The following is a 17,541-nucleotide window of genomic DNA, read 5'->3' as shown; positions in this document are numbered from 1 at the left end:
GGGGGGGGGGGGGGGGGGGAAGTGGCCTCTCCCCCTCCCAGCAATTCCCTGCTGCAGCCACCCAGAGCCTGTGAGGGACTGCCCAGCATCTGCTCTGCACTGCCACCGCTGCTCCATGGGGCAGCCTGGAGGCAGCAGTGATGGCAGCCAGAGATGGAGGGTAGTGGGCTCCATGTGACTGCAGCAGGGAACTACCAGCAGCAGGAGAGGAAGGAGCCACTTTCCCCCTGCCTTGAGCAACAGTTTCTGTGCCGAATCACTGCTGCTGAGCCTGGGCAGGTGAGGTCAGGGGGCGCGCATGGGGGAGTCCCACGTATACCCCACCATACCCACAAACCCTCCCCTGCAAACTGCACAACCACACCCTCCCCCACACAATCTCACATCCCACAAACATGGCACCCACCCACACACTCCTCCATATTCCCCCACAAACCCACACACACCTCCTGCACACACATCCATGTGCCTCTGGGGGAGCCCTGCTTACTACATGCACACACCCCACCACAAATACACCTACATCCCCCCCACGCACACCCCACACTCGTCCCCCCACCATCTCCCTCCACATGCTCCACAAACCCCTTACCCACTGACATCCCCACAAACACTCCCCTCCACAACACCCCCATACCCACCCACATCCACCCACACACTCCCCCATACCCCATATACACAAACATACACACACAACCCCCCACAAACCCCATACCCACCCCTCTACACTCCCTTACAATATACAAAAGTAAGATTTCATTCTGAGCTATAATGCAATCACCTCTATATATACACCACACAAACGCGCACAAATCAGGATGCACCCATTGGGCTTTGATCATCCGGTCACGTGCTGCCTGGCTTTGTATGTATAGGGCTGTCTGTCGCTCCATCCCTGTGGTCTTGCTGAATGGATGTCCCGCCCTGGGGTAGTCTCTTCCCCAGTCCTGGCTGCCACGACTTTGTTTATTCCTTCGGTGGTGGGGTCCGACTAATGGGGCTCGCACCCGTCTGTGACCTCTAGACGGCAGTCTTCTGCGAGGCTCCAACCTCCCCTATACCTTGCTCTGATACCCAGCCTCGACGAGTCGCTGATGTCTCTCAGCCCGACCCCCGCCTGTTGGTATTCTGGGCTCTCCTGTGGACATGTATTAGGTCTAACCCAACCCCCAAATCTGGGTTATACCTTTATGGGTCTACATGGTTGTCTTGATTACCTCTAAGACAAAACCCTTCCTCTGATTGAGCCAACACTAGGGCTCTATGTGACAGGCCTCCCAACCCCTCCAAAGGTGGGAAACAGAAAGAAACAAAAGAAGGAACACTATCAATACCAGTGGGCTCCTGACTACATCAAATGCGCCTGCCTGGCCCCGACAGTTTCTAAGTGGTCCTGTCCTGTGCACACCTACGCCTGGCGGCTACCACATTCTCCCTTCCATACTGCAGACCACTTGTGTATTAGCTGGACTCTTGTGGTCCCTCTAGTTCCGCCTACTCTGTGTCCCTCGTCGGGCAGCTCTATGCAGCTGGATCTTGTCTTCTGCAGCCCCTCCCACTGCTTAGGCTCTTCGTTCCCCGCCTGGGGTTGCTCCTGGAGCCTTTCCAATCCCGAGCTGATCCCACCTGGCTCGACACCTCGAGTTTCGTCACTCTCCCCTCTTCCTCAAGAGCAATCCTTGTCCCTTTCTTCCTCCTCTCCCTTGAATCCTCCATCTGAGTGAGGTGCATCCGCCTCCTCTCTCTCGGCCATCACTGGCATCTTCCCTATGATAGGCTTCAAGGCAGACTTCTGCCCCGTGAGAGGCAGTCCTGCCTCCTCTTACCCCTAATTGGGGTTCCGGGAATACCTCCAGGTCTTCCCCCTGCTCCTTCGCCCACGACGCCTTTTATCCTTCCATGCCAGCTCCTCCTGCTCCTCTCCACAGCTGGCCGCAGTTTTAAAAAAATGCGGCTAATGAGCCGTGTGGGTCCAGCCACCACTTCTGGTTTCACGGCAGCACCAGCTGCAGGTAAGAGATTCTCCATCTTTTCCTCTCTCTCCTTACCTTCCCTGTTACATTCCAACCCCCAGAGTCCCCCCTTGGCCCCTCGAGGTCTGTCCCCTGTATCTTCTCTGTGACACAGGACAAAAATATTTTTTTAAATAAAATTAAAATATGTTATTGTCAATGTTTGATTTTGAGTATATATTTTTTTCCGGTTCCAAGATGGCAAACCCATTTCCCCAAAGGAGTACTTCTGAGGGGGAAATGGAAGGGATTTCAGTGGCAAAGGTCAGGAGTTAAAAGGTAGGACTTCTAGTCCCAAGATGGCGACCAAGGGACAGGGCACATGTCATGGGACGGGGCTACCCTTGCAGCCCTCGACAGCTCACCAAAATTAGTTAAGCAGCCCTCCACCCGAAATAATTGTCTGTCCCTGTACAAGAATGTTTGAGAATCTGGGCAAAGTAAATCCTGTGTGCAACTGCTGAAATATTTCTAATGAATACTGATACTTAACATTTCATTAAACATTGCTTGGATCGGTGCAAAATATTATTGTCTACAATTTTAGGTACCAAATTTTATCAATTAAAATTTTAGACAAGCAACTTTGAGAAGGAAAAGTTAAAATATGACAATGAATTCAAACAGAGAAAATGTGTGCCAGTGTTCTTGGCATGAACCTGCCTTTGTAATACTTGTAGGTGAACAATTTGCACAGGGAAACTTTGATGGGTAAGTGGAGCTCTGCAAGCACTACAGGTAAAGCTTGATTTGCTCCTCAACTTCAGCCATCCTCTCCTTAAAGCAGGGCTGTCAATTATACAGATTCGGCCCATGGAGCTGTGTCATCCAGCTTACGGGGCTCCTCATAGGCTAAACCACCAACCTCCACAGGCTGCATCTGATCTGCAGGGCTCATTCCTGCATCTGCCAGAGCCCCTGTAGTGGTGGTGTTAATCCCCACAGCTGCTGGAATTGCTGTTATGGAACAGCTCCAGAACCCATGGAGTTAGTGCCACTCACTGTCCAACCCCCACTGCCCAAATTGGGGTTTTTAGTTGCCCTGACAACCAAAATCCATGGCAGGGGGGAAGGGGTGGGGAGGAGCAGCAGCAGAGTTAACTCCCTGGGTTCCAGAGCCACGTTAAAACAGCAGCTCCAAATACTGTGGAGATTAATCGCTGCTGCAGTCTGCGTTCGGCCTGCAGAGCCAAACAAGTTTGAGACCCTTGCCTTAGAAGATATACATATGAAGTCCTTGTGCTAAATTCTTCCAAGCTCTACATGGAGTGACAAGTTGCACCCCACTTCCTCCCAGCCCTCCATCACACACTGAAGATACCAAAAAGACCTGAAACTTCAGATTTTGACAGAAACCACTGTAGTGACAGGGAGAACATGATAGGTACCAGCTCAGAAGTTTTGGCATGCAAGTTATCTTTGGCATGCACAGGCATCTTGTCACTGGAAGCATAAACACCATCTATAAAATGTTATGCACTAAAATTAAATTCTCACTCACAAGCTAGATAGACAAAAAGTTATGAAGTAAAAAAGAACTATTCCCATTAAGACTTACGCAATGAGCAGCATTAAGACTTATTTACAGAGTACACAAAGAGTTATTTACAGACTTATTTACAGAGTACCAACTATGGACAAATCATAGTTGCCAGCTGTGTTCCATGCATAGACCTTTCGATACCAACAGCTAGAAGACGCTTTCCTTATTTTAGCTGGAAAGAACCTATACTTCTGGGGCAGGAAAATTTCACTCAACCCCCAACTTTCAGGGAAGCTTGAGAATATGCAGTGGCATGACACGCAATGGGAGACCAGGGCACCAGCTCCACACACGCACTTAAAGGGAGTGCAAGAAAGCAGATTACCACTGCCAGATCCATCCCTGCCCTTGCACCTGCCACCAAGTCAGCCAGGGTGTAGGCCCTGGTAGTCATACCTCCGAGACTCTGGTATGCCAAGTAGAATCCTATGCAATCGGAAATATGATGCAATATTTATGAAGGACATCGAAAAAAGCTTTCTTCCTTAGCGAGTATAAGATTGAGGTTTTGGTTCTTCAACTCCTGCCAGAAACTTGATCCTACACGATTCAAAAGTTTCACATGTTAACTTGGACAAATGGAAATCAAGGACGTGTGATCAAGCTTTGCCTAGAAAAGCATATGTGAAGAGTGAAGAATCAGGACAGTTAAAGACAGAAAGGGTTTTAAACAGGAGTCCATGTGGAGTCTGCAGGATTAGTAAAAGTCAGTAATCCTTTCAATAAAGCCTAACCACTATATCCTGTATGAAGAATTTATTTTAACATAAGACCCATGACCTTAACTTTGTACTCCAAGTCAGTTAATGTTTTAGAATAGGGGTTTGTTTTTGTTTTGTTTTTTAAACAAATCTAATACTACCAAGACTTCATGAAACTATATAAAAAAATTACAATTAAGCAGACATTCAGTATAGAAGATAAAAAAGATGTAGGCCACATTTCCAAAAACAGGAGTCTAAAGCAAACTGTCCAAATCCAACATTAATGCACCTGCACAATTTCAAAAATACTGAGCATAATTTAAATTGCCCTTACATTTCACAGCTAATGAAGATTTAAATATAATGCAAAATACTTTAAAAAAATCATAAAACCAGAAGGGACCTATATGATCATCAAGTCTGGTCCCCTGCCATGCGCAGGAAGTATTGGGCACAGATGAGCTCAGCAAGGTGCTTGTCCAGCCTAGTCTTGAACACCTCCAGGGACAGTGACTGCATCACTTCTGCTGGGAGCATGTTGCATATTCTGGTGACCATTACAGAGAAGAAGTTTTTCCTTATATCCAACCTCTATTAATTTATGCCCATTGGTCCTCATCCTCCCTTGAGGTGCCTTCCTGAATAGTTGCTCTCCTATTTCTTGATGCTCCCCCCGACATACTTGAAGGGGGGGGTCACCTCTCAGCCTTATCTTCCTTGGGCTGAACAGGTCCAGTTCCCCAAGTCTCTCCTTATAGGGCCTGCCCTCCATGCCCTTAACCAAACAGGTGGTCCTTCTTTGTACCCTCTCAAGTTTATCCATGTCCTTATTGAAGTGCAGTGCCCAGAACTGGGTACGGTACTCCAGCTGGTGTCTCACCAACACTGAATAGAGAGGGAGGAGTACCTCCCTGGATCACACAACCCCTTGCTACCTGGCAAGTTGTGCAAGGGGGCGGGACTTTCCCACCCCTTGAAAAACTCATCAAGTGGTCACACAGGAGCTGATGCACGCCAGAGTTTTATTGGCCCTTTTGGCAGCCTCGTCACACTGTTGGATCATATTCATCTTCCAGCCAATTGTGACCCCCAGGTCTTGTTCAGATGTTGTGCCAGCCAATAGGCCACCACCCATTGTATAGCTGTGGTGAGGGTTCTTCCTACCCAGGTGAAGGACCTTGCACTTCTTCCTGTTAGACTTCATCTGATTTCATTCCGCCCATAAATCCAGTCGGTCAAGCTCCCCTTATTCCAGGGGTGGGCAAAATATGGTCCACAGGCTGGACCCAGCCCCCCAAGCACTTCCCTCTGGCCCACGGAGCCCCTTCAAAACCCACATAATGGTGGCTACCTCTCTAAAAGCCTCCAGTGGCACCAACCGCTGGCTTCAGCACCTCAGGCTGTTTCCTTGGGTTCTGGTTGCGAGGCAACCAACCCGGACCTCAGTCTGCCCCAGCTGGCCTCTCCCCGCCCTGGCTCAAGCCACGTTCGCAGCTTGAGAGGGGCAGGGGGGCTGGCACCAGTGAGGGGAAACAGTGTCTAGGCTACCTTCTGCTTTGCTGCACAGGACTGGAAAGGGCCCTGCCCTTCAGGTAAGCCCAGGAAAGTGGCTGCTGGGCAGGCTTTCCCCATGCTGTGCCGCCCAGGCTGTGCAGGGTCAGGCTGGGCTGGCACTTGGGAAAGGAAGCAGCAGCTGGGCTGCAGCTCTGACCCAGTCAGCACCACAGAGGAGAGGTGGTGGCGGAGCCGTGTGCCGCTTGGGACAGGATGAGCCCAGCCGGAGCAGCAGGGGCTCAGCTGCACTTTCCCCCAGCTGCGCCGGTCAATCACAAGCTGCACACGGCTCCACTGCCACTTCTGCTACCTGGTGCAGACCTGGCCGGGCACGCCCTGTCCCCAGCAGCACATGGGAAGCCGGCTTCAGCCGCATGCTGCTCTGGATGGGAAGGACCTGGCCGGGTCTGCACCGGCCAGGAAAGGCAGCATGCAGCTGAAGTCGGCTCCTCACGTGCTGCTAGGGACAGGAGGAACCTGACTGGGTCTTCACCAGCCGGCAGAAGCGGCGGCGGAGCGGTGTTTTGCTCAGGACTGACTGGTGCAGACAGGGGGAAAATGCAGCTGAGCCCTTGCTGCTCCAGCTGAGCTCATCCCATCCTGAGCAGCACACGGCTCTGCCGCCACTTCTGCTGGCTGGTGCAGACCCAGCCCGGCTCCTCCTGTCCCCAGCAGCATGTGAGGAGCCAACTTCAGCTGCATGCCGCCTTGCCTGGCCAGTGCAGACCCGGCTGGGTCTGTCCCATCCGGAGCAGCATCCGGCTGAAGCCAGCTTCCCATATGCTGCTGGGGACAGAGCAAGCCCAACTGGGTCAGCACTGGCCAGAAGAAGAGGTGGTAGAGCCTCCTCCTTTTGGGACCAGCTGGCACAGGTAGGAGGAAAGTTCTGGGGGAGGCTGATGCCCCTGAAACACCACTGCTGGGGCAGGATGTTAAGAGGGGTCACAACCCCTTGCTACCTGGTAAGTTGTGCAAGGGGCGGGACTTCAAGTGGCAGGGGTCAGAGGGCGGGACTTCTGGTCCCAAGATAGCAACCAGGGGGTGGGACAAATGGAGGGGGAGGGCTACCCTCAACAACTCACCAAAAAACTCATCAAGTGGCCCTCCGCCTGAAATAATTGCCCCTGCCCTATCCTCTGGCGTGCCCACGTTTCCTCACAGTTTGGTATCATTTGCAAACTTAATCACTGCACTTTCTATGCTAAACTCCTATAATGCACAGAGTCACGTAAGGTAGAAACGTATGCAGCAGGATGAAGACCAATGCTGAACATCCTTTGGAATTCCTGAGATATGAACACTGATAAATGAAGCTGGAGATGAAGATCCTGATGAATTCATAAGCTTGGCAAACTAGGACAAGTAGTGGTGGTGGGGAACTTTTGGACTTCTCCAGATCTCATAAGTTCAAAGCAAAGGAGTCCCACAGAAGATCCACTGGGCCATACTTTTTTAAAAAAGACAAAACAAGCAAGTTCACAGACAAGAAAGTGTAAGGTTTTTACTTAACACCTAAGGTTGAACTATAGTAAAAACAACAATATAACCTAAAACATTTTATTTTAAGCTATCAAAGGGAAGGGACCTCTCTCAAACAATTGCTTAACCAAGTGAATACAAAAGTCACATAACATCAAAACAGTGAACCACCACAGTTTCATAGTAGCTAGGGTCAGGAGGGACCTGAACAGATCATCTAACCTGACCCCCTGCCACAGGCAGGAATGAATGCTGGGTTCACAAGACCCCAGACAGGTGATCATCCAACCTCCTCTTGAATTTGTAGGGGTGAGGACCACTTCCCAAGGAAGTTGGTTCCAGATCTTGGCTACCCCAACTGTAAAAAATTGCCTTTTGATCTCTAACCTAAACCTGTTCTCCATCAGCTCATTACCATTGTTCCCTGTCTGTCCCATATGCCTACTGATGATCAGCTTTATGATACAAGAATCAACCTTTTTAATTATGTTGTTGGCATACATTAAGGTCTGACATGGCCAGTATTAACATTTTTTAGTCATGCAAAAAAGTACAGAACCTCTGGCTAGCAAGAATTCTAATGTAATAAAGGGCTTAGTCCACCTGGCTGTCTGTCCCTAACACTCTTGGAGCACTCTGGTTGTTTCAGTCACAATCAGAGTGCTCCGAGAGCATTCTGGACAGGAGGCAGTGGCAGTGGTGTGCCGCCATGAGGGCAGGAACAGTGGCCTCGCCTGCCCCCCAGCCCTGCTCCCTGGAGGCGAGACAGTGGAGTGCTGGCCAAGAGGGACAGAGGAAATGGCAGGGCAAGCTTCCCCACCGTCCCTCACCCCGCTACTGGTAGGTGGTGGAGGAGCTCTGTCCCCGCCCCTAGCAATTTGCTAGTAACTCACAGACACAAAAGAAATGGGCATTATGATTTAACAAGTGTTTGGTTACATAATTAAAAACAGAACTGTGAAGATGATACTGTTTGCCTTAACTAAATGAGCCAATAAGAACATTAATGAGAGATGTTGATTCTACTCCTGCCTTGAACATGGACTTAAGCGAAGGTTTTGAAAAAATAAAATAAGCATGTTTTGGGGGTTTTTTATTACAAACAATGGGGATACATTGCACTAATGCATGGAATTAGGAGATCGGAAAACAACAACAAAAAAATCGTAAGTTCTAATTGTTAAAACCAGAATAGAATTTAAGGATTTCTACATTTGAGCCTTCTAATCATTAATCCCTACTCCGTTAATCTGCATGCCTCCCCCCTTCACCTTCTCCTAGTGCAAAAGATCCTTCCCAAGCACTCCTGCAACCCTCATCTCTTCTTGAGATCTAATGGAAAGATCACAATTCCCTTAGAGAGGAAGTCATAGAAATAAGACCTTTACTAATGTAATAAAATCTAAATTGAATAACTAAGAATAACTACAAGCATCAATCCTCATTAATGCCCACTAAATTAAACAAGTTGGAGTTTCTAGCCCAAGCCAGTTTTAGACTAGCATTTAAAAAAAAATCATTTTTGAACTGTTGCTTAGAAATGGAGGTAATTTACCAACACTTCTCCAAAAGCTTGTGTGATTATAGCCCTCAAAAAAAGACTTTCCTTAGAAAATAAAAAAACCAGGAAAACAAAAAACCTGTACTCCACAGAAAAGACTTAAGAAACTTCAGGTAGATTGGATGATAAAGACTATTTATAGGTCAGCTTCATTAACTCTGCCCCAGGGGGAATCCAGCCGTTCCTGGGTGCCACCACTGCAGAGGGAACCACCAGGGTCCCCCGCAGCTCAGGGACCACTTGGCCCACTGGCAGCTTGTCCCTCCTCCTGCCATGGGAGAGTCAGGTAAGCTAAGGATTGGGCCCACTAACCCTTGAGTACATGCAACAGGGGTTTGATTCAGTTTAGTTCTCCCTAAATTGAAACAGTGGAAATGGTGGGTTTTTAAAAACCCACCATTTCAACTTAGAGAGAACTAAACCGAATTAAACTGCCATCGTGTGTACAAGCACCCAGGGACTATAATGTTCATCCATTCTGTGAGCAGACTATAAACGCCTGTCCACTTCAGTCAGTCAGATGGGTAGAATGAATCATAAAACACAAGTATCCCTAAGCTTTCCTTTACCCTTCAATTTGGAAAAGATTGGTATCTTAAACAATCAGCACATGCTATTTGGTATACCAAGGCATGGAATACCTTACTGGCCATCTTGATATAGACAGCTGATGCAGATTATTTTCCTCTCTCTTTTTCAGCCACATGAGGCAAACCATGTCTCTGCTTACACATCTGAAGGCAGCACAGTAACTTTTGAATGCTGCCTCCAATACCTTCCAAAATCTCAGAGAAAAGATCTTGCCAATGGCCAGAAGTCCAACTAATTTTGGTGAAAGTCAAAAAACAGGCAGGGGGATGTGAGAAACACAGATCTACTGGCATCTAGTTACACACAGCCATTAGCTTCAACCAGAAGTGTAACTGGGCACTTCCGTGTCGTGAGCAGCCAACAAAGGATTAATAGGACAAGCTGCTGCTGCTGCAGGAGTTAACACAAAACAAAGCCACTGCAAAAACAGGTTTTGATAGCAAGTTTCAAAGCTGAAACTCTGCACCAAAAAAAATAAAAAATAAAAAGGGGGACAGGGGGTGTGCTGAGAGGGTTGACTTATGCAGCCCCACACCAGCAGTGGCTTTCTCTTGGAATGAACCTCTGACTCCAACCATGTGGCTGCTCTTTCATCCTCCCACCCACCTCAGACAGCACCATACCTGAAGGGGAGAGGCACTCCTCCCCCCCACCCAATTACACTGCACATCACTCTCCTGAGGCAAGGTCCAGGGTTGAGGAACATTGTTCTAGGTGAAGTCCCAAAAGAAACAGGACATGCAGAACCTCTAGCATATGGCAGGAGGAGAGAGTAGGTAGTGCACAGGACCCCCAATACAGGGGTGGGCAAAATATGGGCTGCGAGATAAATCCAGCCCTCCAGGGATTTTGTCCAACCAGCATGGGTCCTTTGGTCCCGCCCAGCCCAGGTATAGAGGTGAGCTCGGGCCATGGGACATGTGGCCAGTCCCACCGCACGTGGAAGCAGCAGCGGGGTTAGGGTGGCACAGCAGCCAGACACACTTCCTGGCAGCCCCCACAGCAGCAGCTCCTTCCAGCTACTACTGCCAGTCTGCCGCTGGAACCAGCCCTGCTGCCTGGGCACCCCAGCCTGCCTGCCCCACATGAACTGCCGGGGGCACCGATGGAGCGGGCAGGCAGAGTCTCTATGAAGACCAGCCCAGGACCCATGCAGGCAGGAGGCACAGCTGGAGAGATAGGATAGGGCCACGTATGGGCAGGAAGCAGTCAGGATCGGGATCAGGATCTTAGGGCGGTAACAGCATGGGGCCATGGCTGGACCCTGAGGCAAAGCCATGATATACTGCCCACACATCCCTGCAATGTGTGCCAGTTCTGTGGGTGGGGGCACGTAGGGCATGGATTGTGGCTCTGCCCCAGGCCCTGGCCTCATGCCGTCACCACCTCAAAATTCCAGCCCCAGCCCTACCTGCCCTTTCCACTTCTGGATGCTGCTTCCCACCTGCCTGCCCAGACCAACCTCCTGGCCAAGCACCCTGCCTGCATGGGTCCCGAGCCACTCTCTATGGAGACCCCAGGATTGCCAGGTGGTAACAGCATGGGGCTGAGCTAGACCCCAAGCCAGAGCCAGTTAGGGAGTTTTGGTGAGCTGTTGCAGGAAGGTGGGTGTGGGGGTGCTGACCCTGCCCACAACAACTCACCCAACCTCCCTTAGTGGCCCTCTGTGCCAAATAACTGCCCACCGCCCTACCCTAGCATGTGGCAGAAGGGCTGTAGGGAATCCCCAATTTAGAGCAGGAAGGGAGAGTTGCACGCTCCCTGTACATCGAAAGAATAAAAGAAACACAAGGACTCATGGTGTGTAGAATGAGTTCAGCCTACAGAAACAACCAAGTACATGAAATCATAGTATTTTGGTGGGTGGGTGTGTATCGCCCTATAGTTTCAATTGAACTGGTACATGCTCTGGTGAAAATGAAAGTCACAAAAGATCAGATTTAAAATGTTCTGGAAGTGTAGAAGGGTATAACAATTAGTGGAGACCAGAAGGCAGCTTGAAGTACACACAAGATTCTGAAACCTTGTATTTATTTTGAAGAAACCCACCACGACCAATTTTTCATACAAATACAAAAGTTCCCAGATAAGTCTTTTATTTGACGTTTGTTTTATGCCGGATGCTAACCAGCAGGACAAAAGATGTATATTCAACTTTGAAATGTGTAATTACAACATGATTAAGACCACATAATGGGCACCTTGGCAACATTTATAAGTTAGACACTGAGGAGTATGCACCACCAAAGCTAACAGTTGTGGCAAACTGTAAGTATGCAGTGTTTGTCGACAGATATGACACCACTGCATGGAATATTTAAAAAGTGTGCTTCTTCCAAATATCACAGATCAAGAACCAAACATAAAGAATTACTTTAAGAAGTGCTCTCTGCTAGCAAGTCTCTCTACAGTGCAATTACTCTACAGAAATGTCAGTGAAATCATCATCTTGGAGCTCCATCTGCTGACAACAAAGAAAACTGACAGGTGTTAATCCAGAGCATTTCCTATTGAATGACATTACTTGTCAAAAGTAAATAGCACAACACCACCTTAAATATGGCGGTGCTAGTACCATCTAGGTATCACAAAAGAAATCACAAGAAAACCTTGCCTCCATAACAGTCAAAAGAAGCAAGCATGATAGAACTATATACCTTCTAGAGATTCAATCCCAGTTGCTTGTGCCAACAGGTCTTCATGCCTTGCAACTACCTGAAGAGAGACCAAAAACTATTACAAAATGACAAAAATGTACAGCTGAAAAGGGACATCACCTATTCCATCCCTCTGCTACAAAATACAGCTAGACCCTTTTTGACAAATCTTTTAACAAAACCTACAGGTAGAGGATTCCATAACTCTTCCACAGTCTAAACCTCAAAAACAATGATTGACTGTTAGTAATCAATGGCTTGATGTCTAGTTGGGAGCCAGCACCAAGTGGAGTACCTCAGCGGTCAGTCCTGGGACTGGTTTTGTTCAATTTCTTCATAAATGACCTGGAAGATGGCATAGAGAGCACCCTCAGCAAGTTTGCAGGTAACACCACACTAGGGGGGAGTAGTAGATATGCTGAAGGATAGAGCTAAAATTCAGTGACCTAGACAAACTGAAGGATTGGACCAAAAGAAATATCATGAGCTTCAATAAGGAAAAATGCAAAGTCCTGCATTCAGGACAGAACAATCCCATGCACCAGTACAGGCTGGGGGCCGACTGGCTGGGCAGCAGCTCTGCAGAAAAAGACCTGGGAGTTACAGGGGTCAATAAGCTGAATATGGAGCCACCAGTATGCCCACGTTGCCAAGAAGGTTACCAGCACACTGGGCTGCATTAGTAGAAGCATTGGCAGCAGATTGAGGAAAGTGATTCTTTCCCTCTATTCAGTACTACTGACTAGGGGTGCACTGATAAAGATTTTCTGGGCCGATACCAATGGCAGCCATATCAGCCAATACCGATCCGATAGCCAATACGCAGCTGGGCAGCTTGGAGAGCAGCATCCAGCTGTTAAGTCCGTCAGATGTGAGGAGCCAGGGGCAGGGAAGGAGCTTGGTGGGGGCAGATCGAGGCCAGTGGTGAGAGAGGGAGAGGAGCTGGGGCAGGGGCTGCACAGTTGGGCCGGGGTGCAGGATGGAGCCATGGCTTATCAGGGGGCGCAGAGGTGGGGGCAGCTCCCACTGCTGCACGCACGCAGGAGGCGGCATAGGGGGCACGTGCCCCCTGGTTCTGTGCATGGGGTGAGGATGGGCTGCCGCTGCACGCACGCAGGAGGCAGCATGGGGGGCACGTGCCCCCTGGTTCTGTGCATGGGGTGAGGATGGGCTGCCGCTGCACGCACGCAGGAGGCAGCATGGGGGGCACGTGCCCCCTGGTTCTGTGCATGGGGTGAGGATGGGCTGCCGCTGCACGCACGCAGGAGGCAGCATGGGGGGCACGTGCCCCCTGGTTCTGTGCATGGGGTGAGGATGGGCTGCCGCTGCACGCATGCATGCGGTATTTACCAGTGACATAATCAGCCACATGAGCCAAAAAAGCCAATTATGTCCATTTTCCCTTTATCAGTGCCTATATGATATGTACTGATGTACTGGTGTACCTCTACTAATGAGGCCACATCTGGAGTACCGTGTGCCGTTTTGGGATCCCTACTATACAAAGGATGTGTAGACAAATTGGAGAGCATCTAGCAGAGGACAACTAAGTAGCTGTGGCTGCAGTACCAGTGGCATGGGACAAGTGCCAAGCTCCATTAAAATGCCCCCTTTCCCCTCCTCCCACTTCAAAACATTGCCAACATCACCTGCTACAATCTGGCTACCTGGGACAGGGGTTGTCAGCATCTCACTTTCCTGAACATTAGAATATATGTGATGTGTATTACTACCCTTCTAGTGAGAAAGTTCTTCCCAATATCTAACTTAAACTTCCCTTGCTGCAACTTGAGACCATTGCTCCTTGTTCTGTCATCTGCCACCACTGAGAACACTCTGGCTCCATCCTCTTTCGACCCCACTTCAGCCAGTTGAAGACTGCTATTAAATTCCCATTCTGTCTCCTCTTCTCCAGACTAAATAAACCTAGTTCCCTCAGCCTCTCCTCATCAGTCATGTCCCCCAGTCCCCCTCTCCCCATTTTTCATTGCCTTCCACTGGACTCTCTCCAATTTGTCCACATCCTTTCTGTAGTGGGGGGCCCAAAACTGCAGTACTTCAGATATGATCTCACCAGTGACAAATAGCAGGTAAGAATCATTTCCTTTGATCTGCTGGCAACACTCCTACCAATGCAGCCCAGGATGCTGTTAGCCTTCTTGGCAACAAGGGCACACTGGTGGCTCACGTTCATGTTGGCTTACTGTCTACTGTAATCCCCAGGTCCTTTTCTGCAGAGCTTATGTTTAGCCAGTCAGCCCTCATCCTGTACTGGTGCATGGGATTGTTCAGTCCTGAATTCAGAACTTTGCACTTGTCCTTATTAACATTCATGAGATCTCTTTTGGTCCAATCCTCCAATTTGTCTAGGTTTCTCTGGATCTTAGCCCTACTTCCAGCACATCTACTTCTCCCCACCCCACCTTGACGTCACCTGCAAACCTGCTGAGGGAGCACTCCATCCCATCTTCAAAGTCATTGATGTAAATATTAAACAAAATAGGCCCAAGGACTGCCACCTGGGGCACTCCATTTGATACTGGCTGTCATCTAGAAATCAAGCCATTGATTACTACCCTTTTAGTCCAATGATCCACTCAATTTTCTATCCACCTTACAGTCCATTCATCCAACCCATATTTCCATAGTTTGCTTGCAAGGATGTTGGCAGAGATAGTATCAAAAGCCTTGCTAAAGGTACATCATGTACACTGGCCTCCCCACCTCCACAGAGCCAGTCATCTCAAATAAGGCAATCAGATTGGTCAGGCATAACTGACCCCTGGGTGAATCATAGATGCTAGGGTAGGAAGGGACCTCAACAGATCATTGAGTCCAACCCCCTGCCTAGGCAGGAAAGAGTGCTGGGGTCAGATGACCCCAGCCAGATGTCTATCCAGCCTTCCCTTAAAGACCCCCAAGGTAGGGAAGAGCACCACCTCCCTTGGAAGCCCATTCCAAATTTTGGCCACCCTTACCGTGAAGAAGTTTTTCCTGATATCTAGCCTAAATCTGCTCTCTGTCAATTTGTGACCACTACTCCTTGTTACCTCAAGAGGTGCCCTGGTGAACAGAGCATCTCCAATCCCTTGCTGTAACCCCCTAATGAATTTGCAGGTGGCCACAAGATCACATCTAAGGATTCTCTTGTGGAGGCTGAAGAGGTCCAGGTCCCTCAGTCTCTCCTCATAGGGCTTCTCCTGTAAGTCCCCAACCATACAAGCAGCCCTCCTCTGGACCCTCTCGAGTCTATCAACATCCATCTTGAAGTATGGCGCCCAAAACTGGATGCAGTATTCCAACTGTGGTCAGACCAATGCTGCTTAGAGGGGAAGTATCACCTCCTTGGTTCTATTTATCATGCATCTGCTGATGGCCAGCAGTTCTGCAATAACACCTGCCAACTCCCTCAGCACCCTCAGGTGCATTACATCTGGCCCCATGGTCTGGTACATATCCAGCTCTTCTAAATAGTCCCCAAGCCACAGGTAGGCAAAATGACAGATCCCACAAGTCTTTGCATCCATCACTACAGCCAGTTTCCATGGAGAACCCAGGAACAGTGGGCATGACAGTAGGGGGCCAGGGTTTCCATGGAGATCAGCCCAAGCAGCATTGGGAGGGCGCATGGCTGGGCAGAGAGCTGCTTTGGGGCCAGGGCCAGGATTTTGTGGAGGTGACAGCATGGACTGAAGCCAAGGCATTGCCATGATCCACTGGCTGCATGCCCTGCCTGGGGCAGGTGGGCAGCAGATCGCAGTTCTGCCCCAGGTCTGACCCACACTGTCACTAGTGCAAAATCCCAGCCCCAAAGCAGCTCCCCATCCAGTCGCATGCCCTGCCAATGCTGCTTGGACTGGTCTCCGTGGAAACCCTAGCTCTGCACTGCCACTGGCCCCACGGGGCCTCCTGAAGTCTCTATGAAAACTGGCCAGAGTAAGACGGGCAGGGGCTGCTGGGAAATGGAGTCTGCTGCGAGCCCAATCTGGCCCACAGACTGGACTTTGACTGCCCCTGCCCTAACCTGTTCTTCTGCCACTGCCGGCTGCTCACCTCCTCCCCAAACTGTGCCACCCAGTGCAGTAGTCTGGGAACTGACCTTGCCTGTGAAGACTGAGGTGAAAGAGGCATTGAGCACTTCAGCCTTCTCTGCATCATCTCTCACAAAGTTGCCTCCCCCATTCAGGAAGGAGCCCACACCTTCCCTGATTTTCCTCTTGTTGCTGACATATTTGTAGAAACCCTTCTTGTCCCTTGCTACCCACAAGTCCAGTCGCGCTTTGGCCTTCCTGATTCCATCCCTGCATGCCCAAGCAACACTCTTATATCCCATCACCCCCCAACCCCCAAGTCATTTCTCCAAGTTTTGACTTTTTTGTAAGCTTTCTTTTAATGTTTTAGCTCACTGAAGTGTTCCCTGGTCTTCTGCCATGCTTGCTAGTCTTCCTGCAAGTGTCACTAGCTGCTGAGAACATGGGGTAGTTTGATATGCAAGTGAGACCGAGGGGATATTTAGTTTTCAAACCAACTTGTATGCAACTGCCCTGGAACAAGTGATATGCAGGATACTTACTTGCAAGTGGAGCTCTTTATCCAGCTGACTGATTCCTTGAGCAAGTTTTGCTAACTGCTCAGCTATTATGGCTCGATGAATAGACTGGGAAGTGTAAGCCTTTACATCAAAGTCTTCTTTTAAAAAGTCAGCATAACATTCTGGAAAAAAAGGTTAAACAAGCTATTTATTTTCATGCTCAAATACCTATAAGTATTTAAACATGTAAGAAACACTGGAAGCTCACCAACCTGTACTCAGCCCAATGCAGGGTGGTGGCTAGTTTCTGTTGTCCACATGAACACATTTATTTAATGAATGACCACTCACAGATTCACAGAAGTTTAGGGCTGGAAGGGACCATGAGATAACTGGGTCCAGCCCCTGTGCTCTGGGCAGAAAAGACTGCTGGGGTCAAATAACCCCAGCAAGGTGTGCATCCAGTCTCCTTTTGAAGATCTCCACGGTAGGTGTCTGCACCACCCCTGCTGGGAGTCTATTCCAGAGACGCATGAACCGTGAAAGAAGCTTTTCTTTATATCCAGTCTGAAACCTTTTTCTACAAGCTTATGACCATTGCTCCTGGTTTTGCCCTGGGGCACTTTGGCAGGGAAGCAAACGTAAAGTAGCTATGCCAGACCACACCATAGTTATAGTGAAAGCAAACAGACCTTGGCTCACACCCCGATAAGCCAAACCAGATAACACCACGTTTCCCATGATCTACAACCCACACTCCCTATTTCTTCTGAATCTTGAAAACTGCATCAGCTGATGTTTCACCTGGAGTCCAGCCCAGCACAGAGGCGCATCTTAAAACCCCAGAGCCTCCCATTAAGCAGAGACATGCGAGCGCAGCGCAGTGCAGGCCCCCACACCAGGTCCGCT

At 49.3% G+C, this 17,541-nt stretch overlaps 1 protein-coding gene across 1 annotated transcript in view; it reads right to left on the bottom strand.

Moving 5' to 3' along the window:
- COG5 (component of oligomeric golgi complex 5) overlaps nucleotides 1-17,541 on the bottom strand; it is a 442,290-nt gene that overhangs the window by 424,315 nt on the left and 434 nt on the right. The window contains exons 2-3 of the mRNA XM_019509410.1: nucleotides 16,675-16,814; nucleotides 12,102-12,159 (exon numbers count right to left, since the gene is read on the bottom strand). Coding sequence (XP_019364955.1) covers nucleotides 12,102-12,159; nucleotides 16,675-16,814 — 198 coding nt within the window. The remainder of the gene's footprint in view (nucleotides 1-12,101; nucleotides 12,160-16,674; nucleotides 16,815-17,541) is intronic.

Source organism: Gavialis gangeticus, unplaced genomic scaffold (assembly GCF_001723915.1).
Source record: "Gavialis gangeticus isolate Ggan-Ray unplaced genomic scaffold, GavGan_comp1, whole genome shotgun sequence".
In the NCBI taxonomy this organism is placed as follows: Eukaryota; Metazoa; Chordata; order Crocodylia; family Gavialidae; genus Gavialis; species Gavialis gangeticus.
This window is presented reverse-complemented; position numbering and strand designations above follow the sequence as displayed.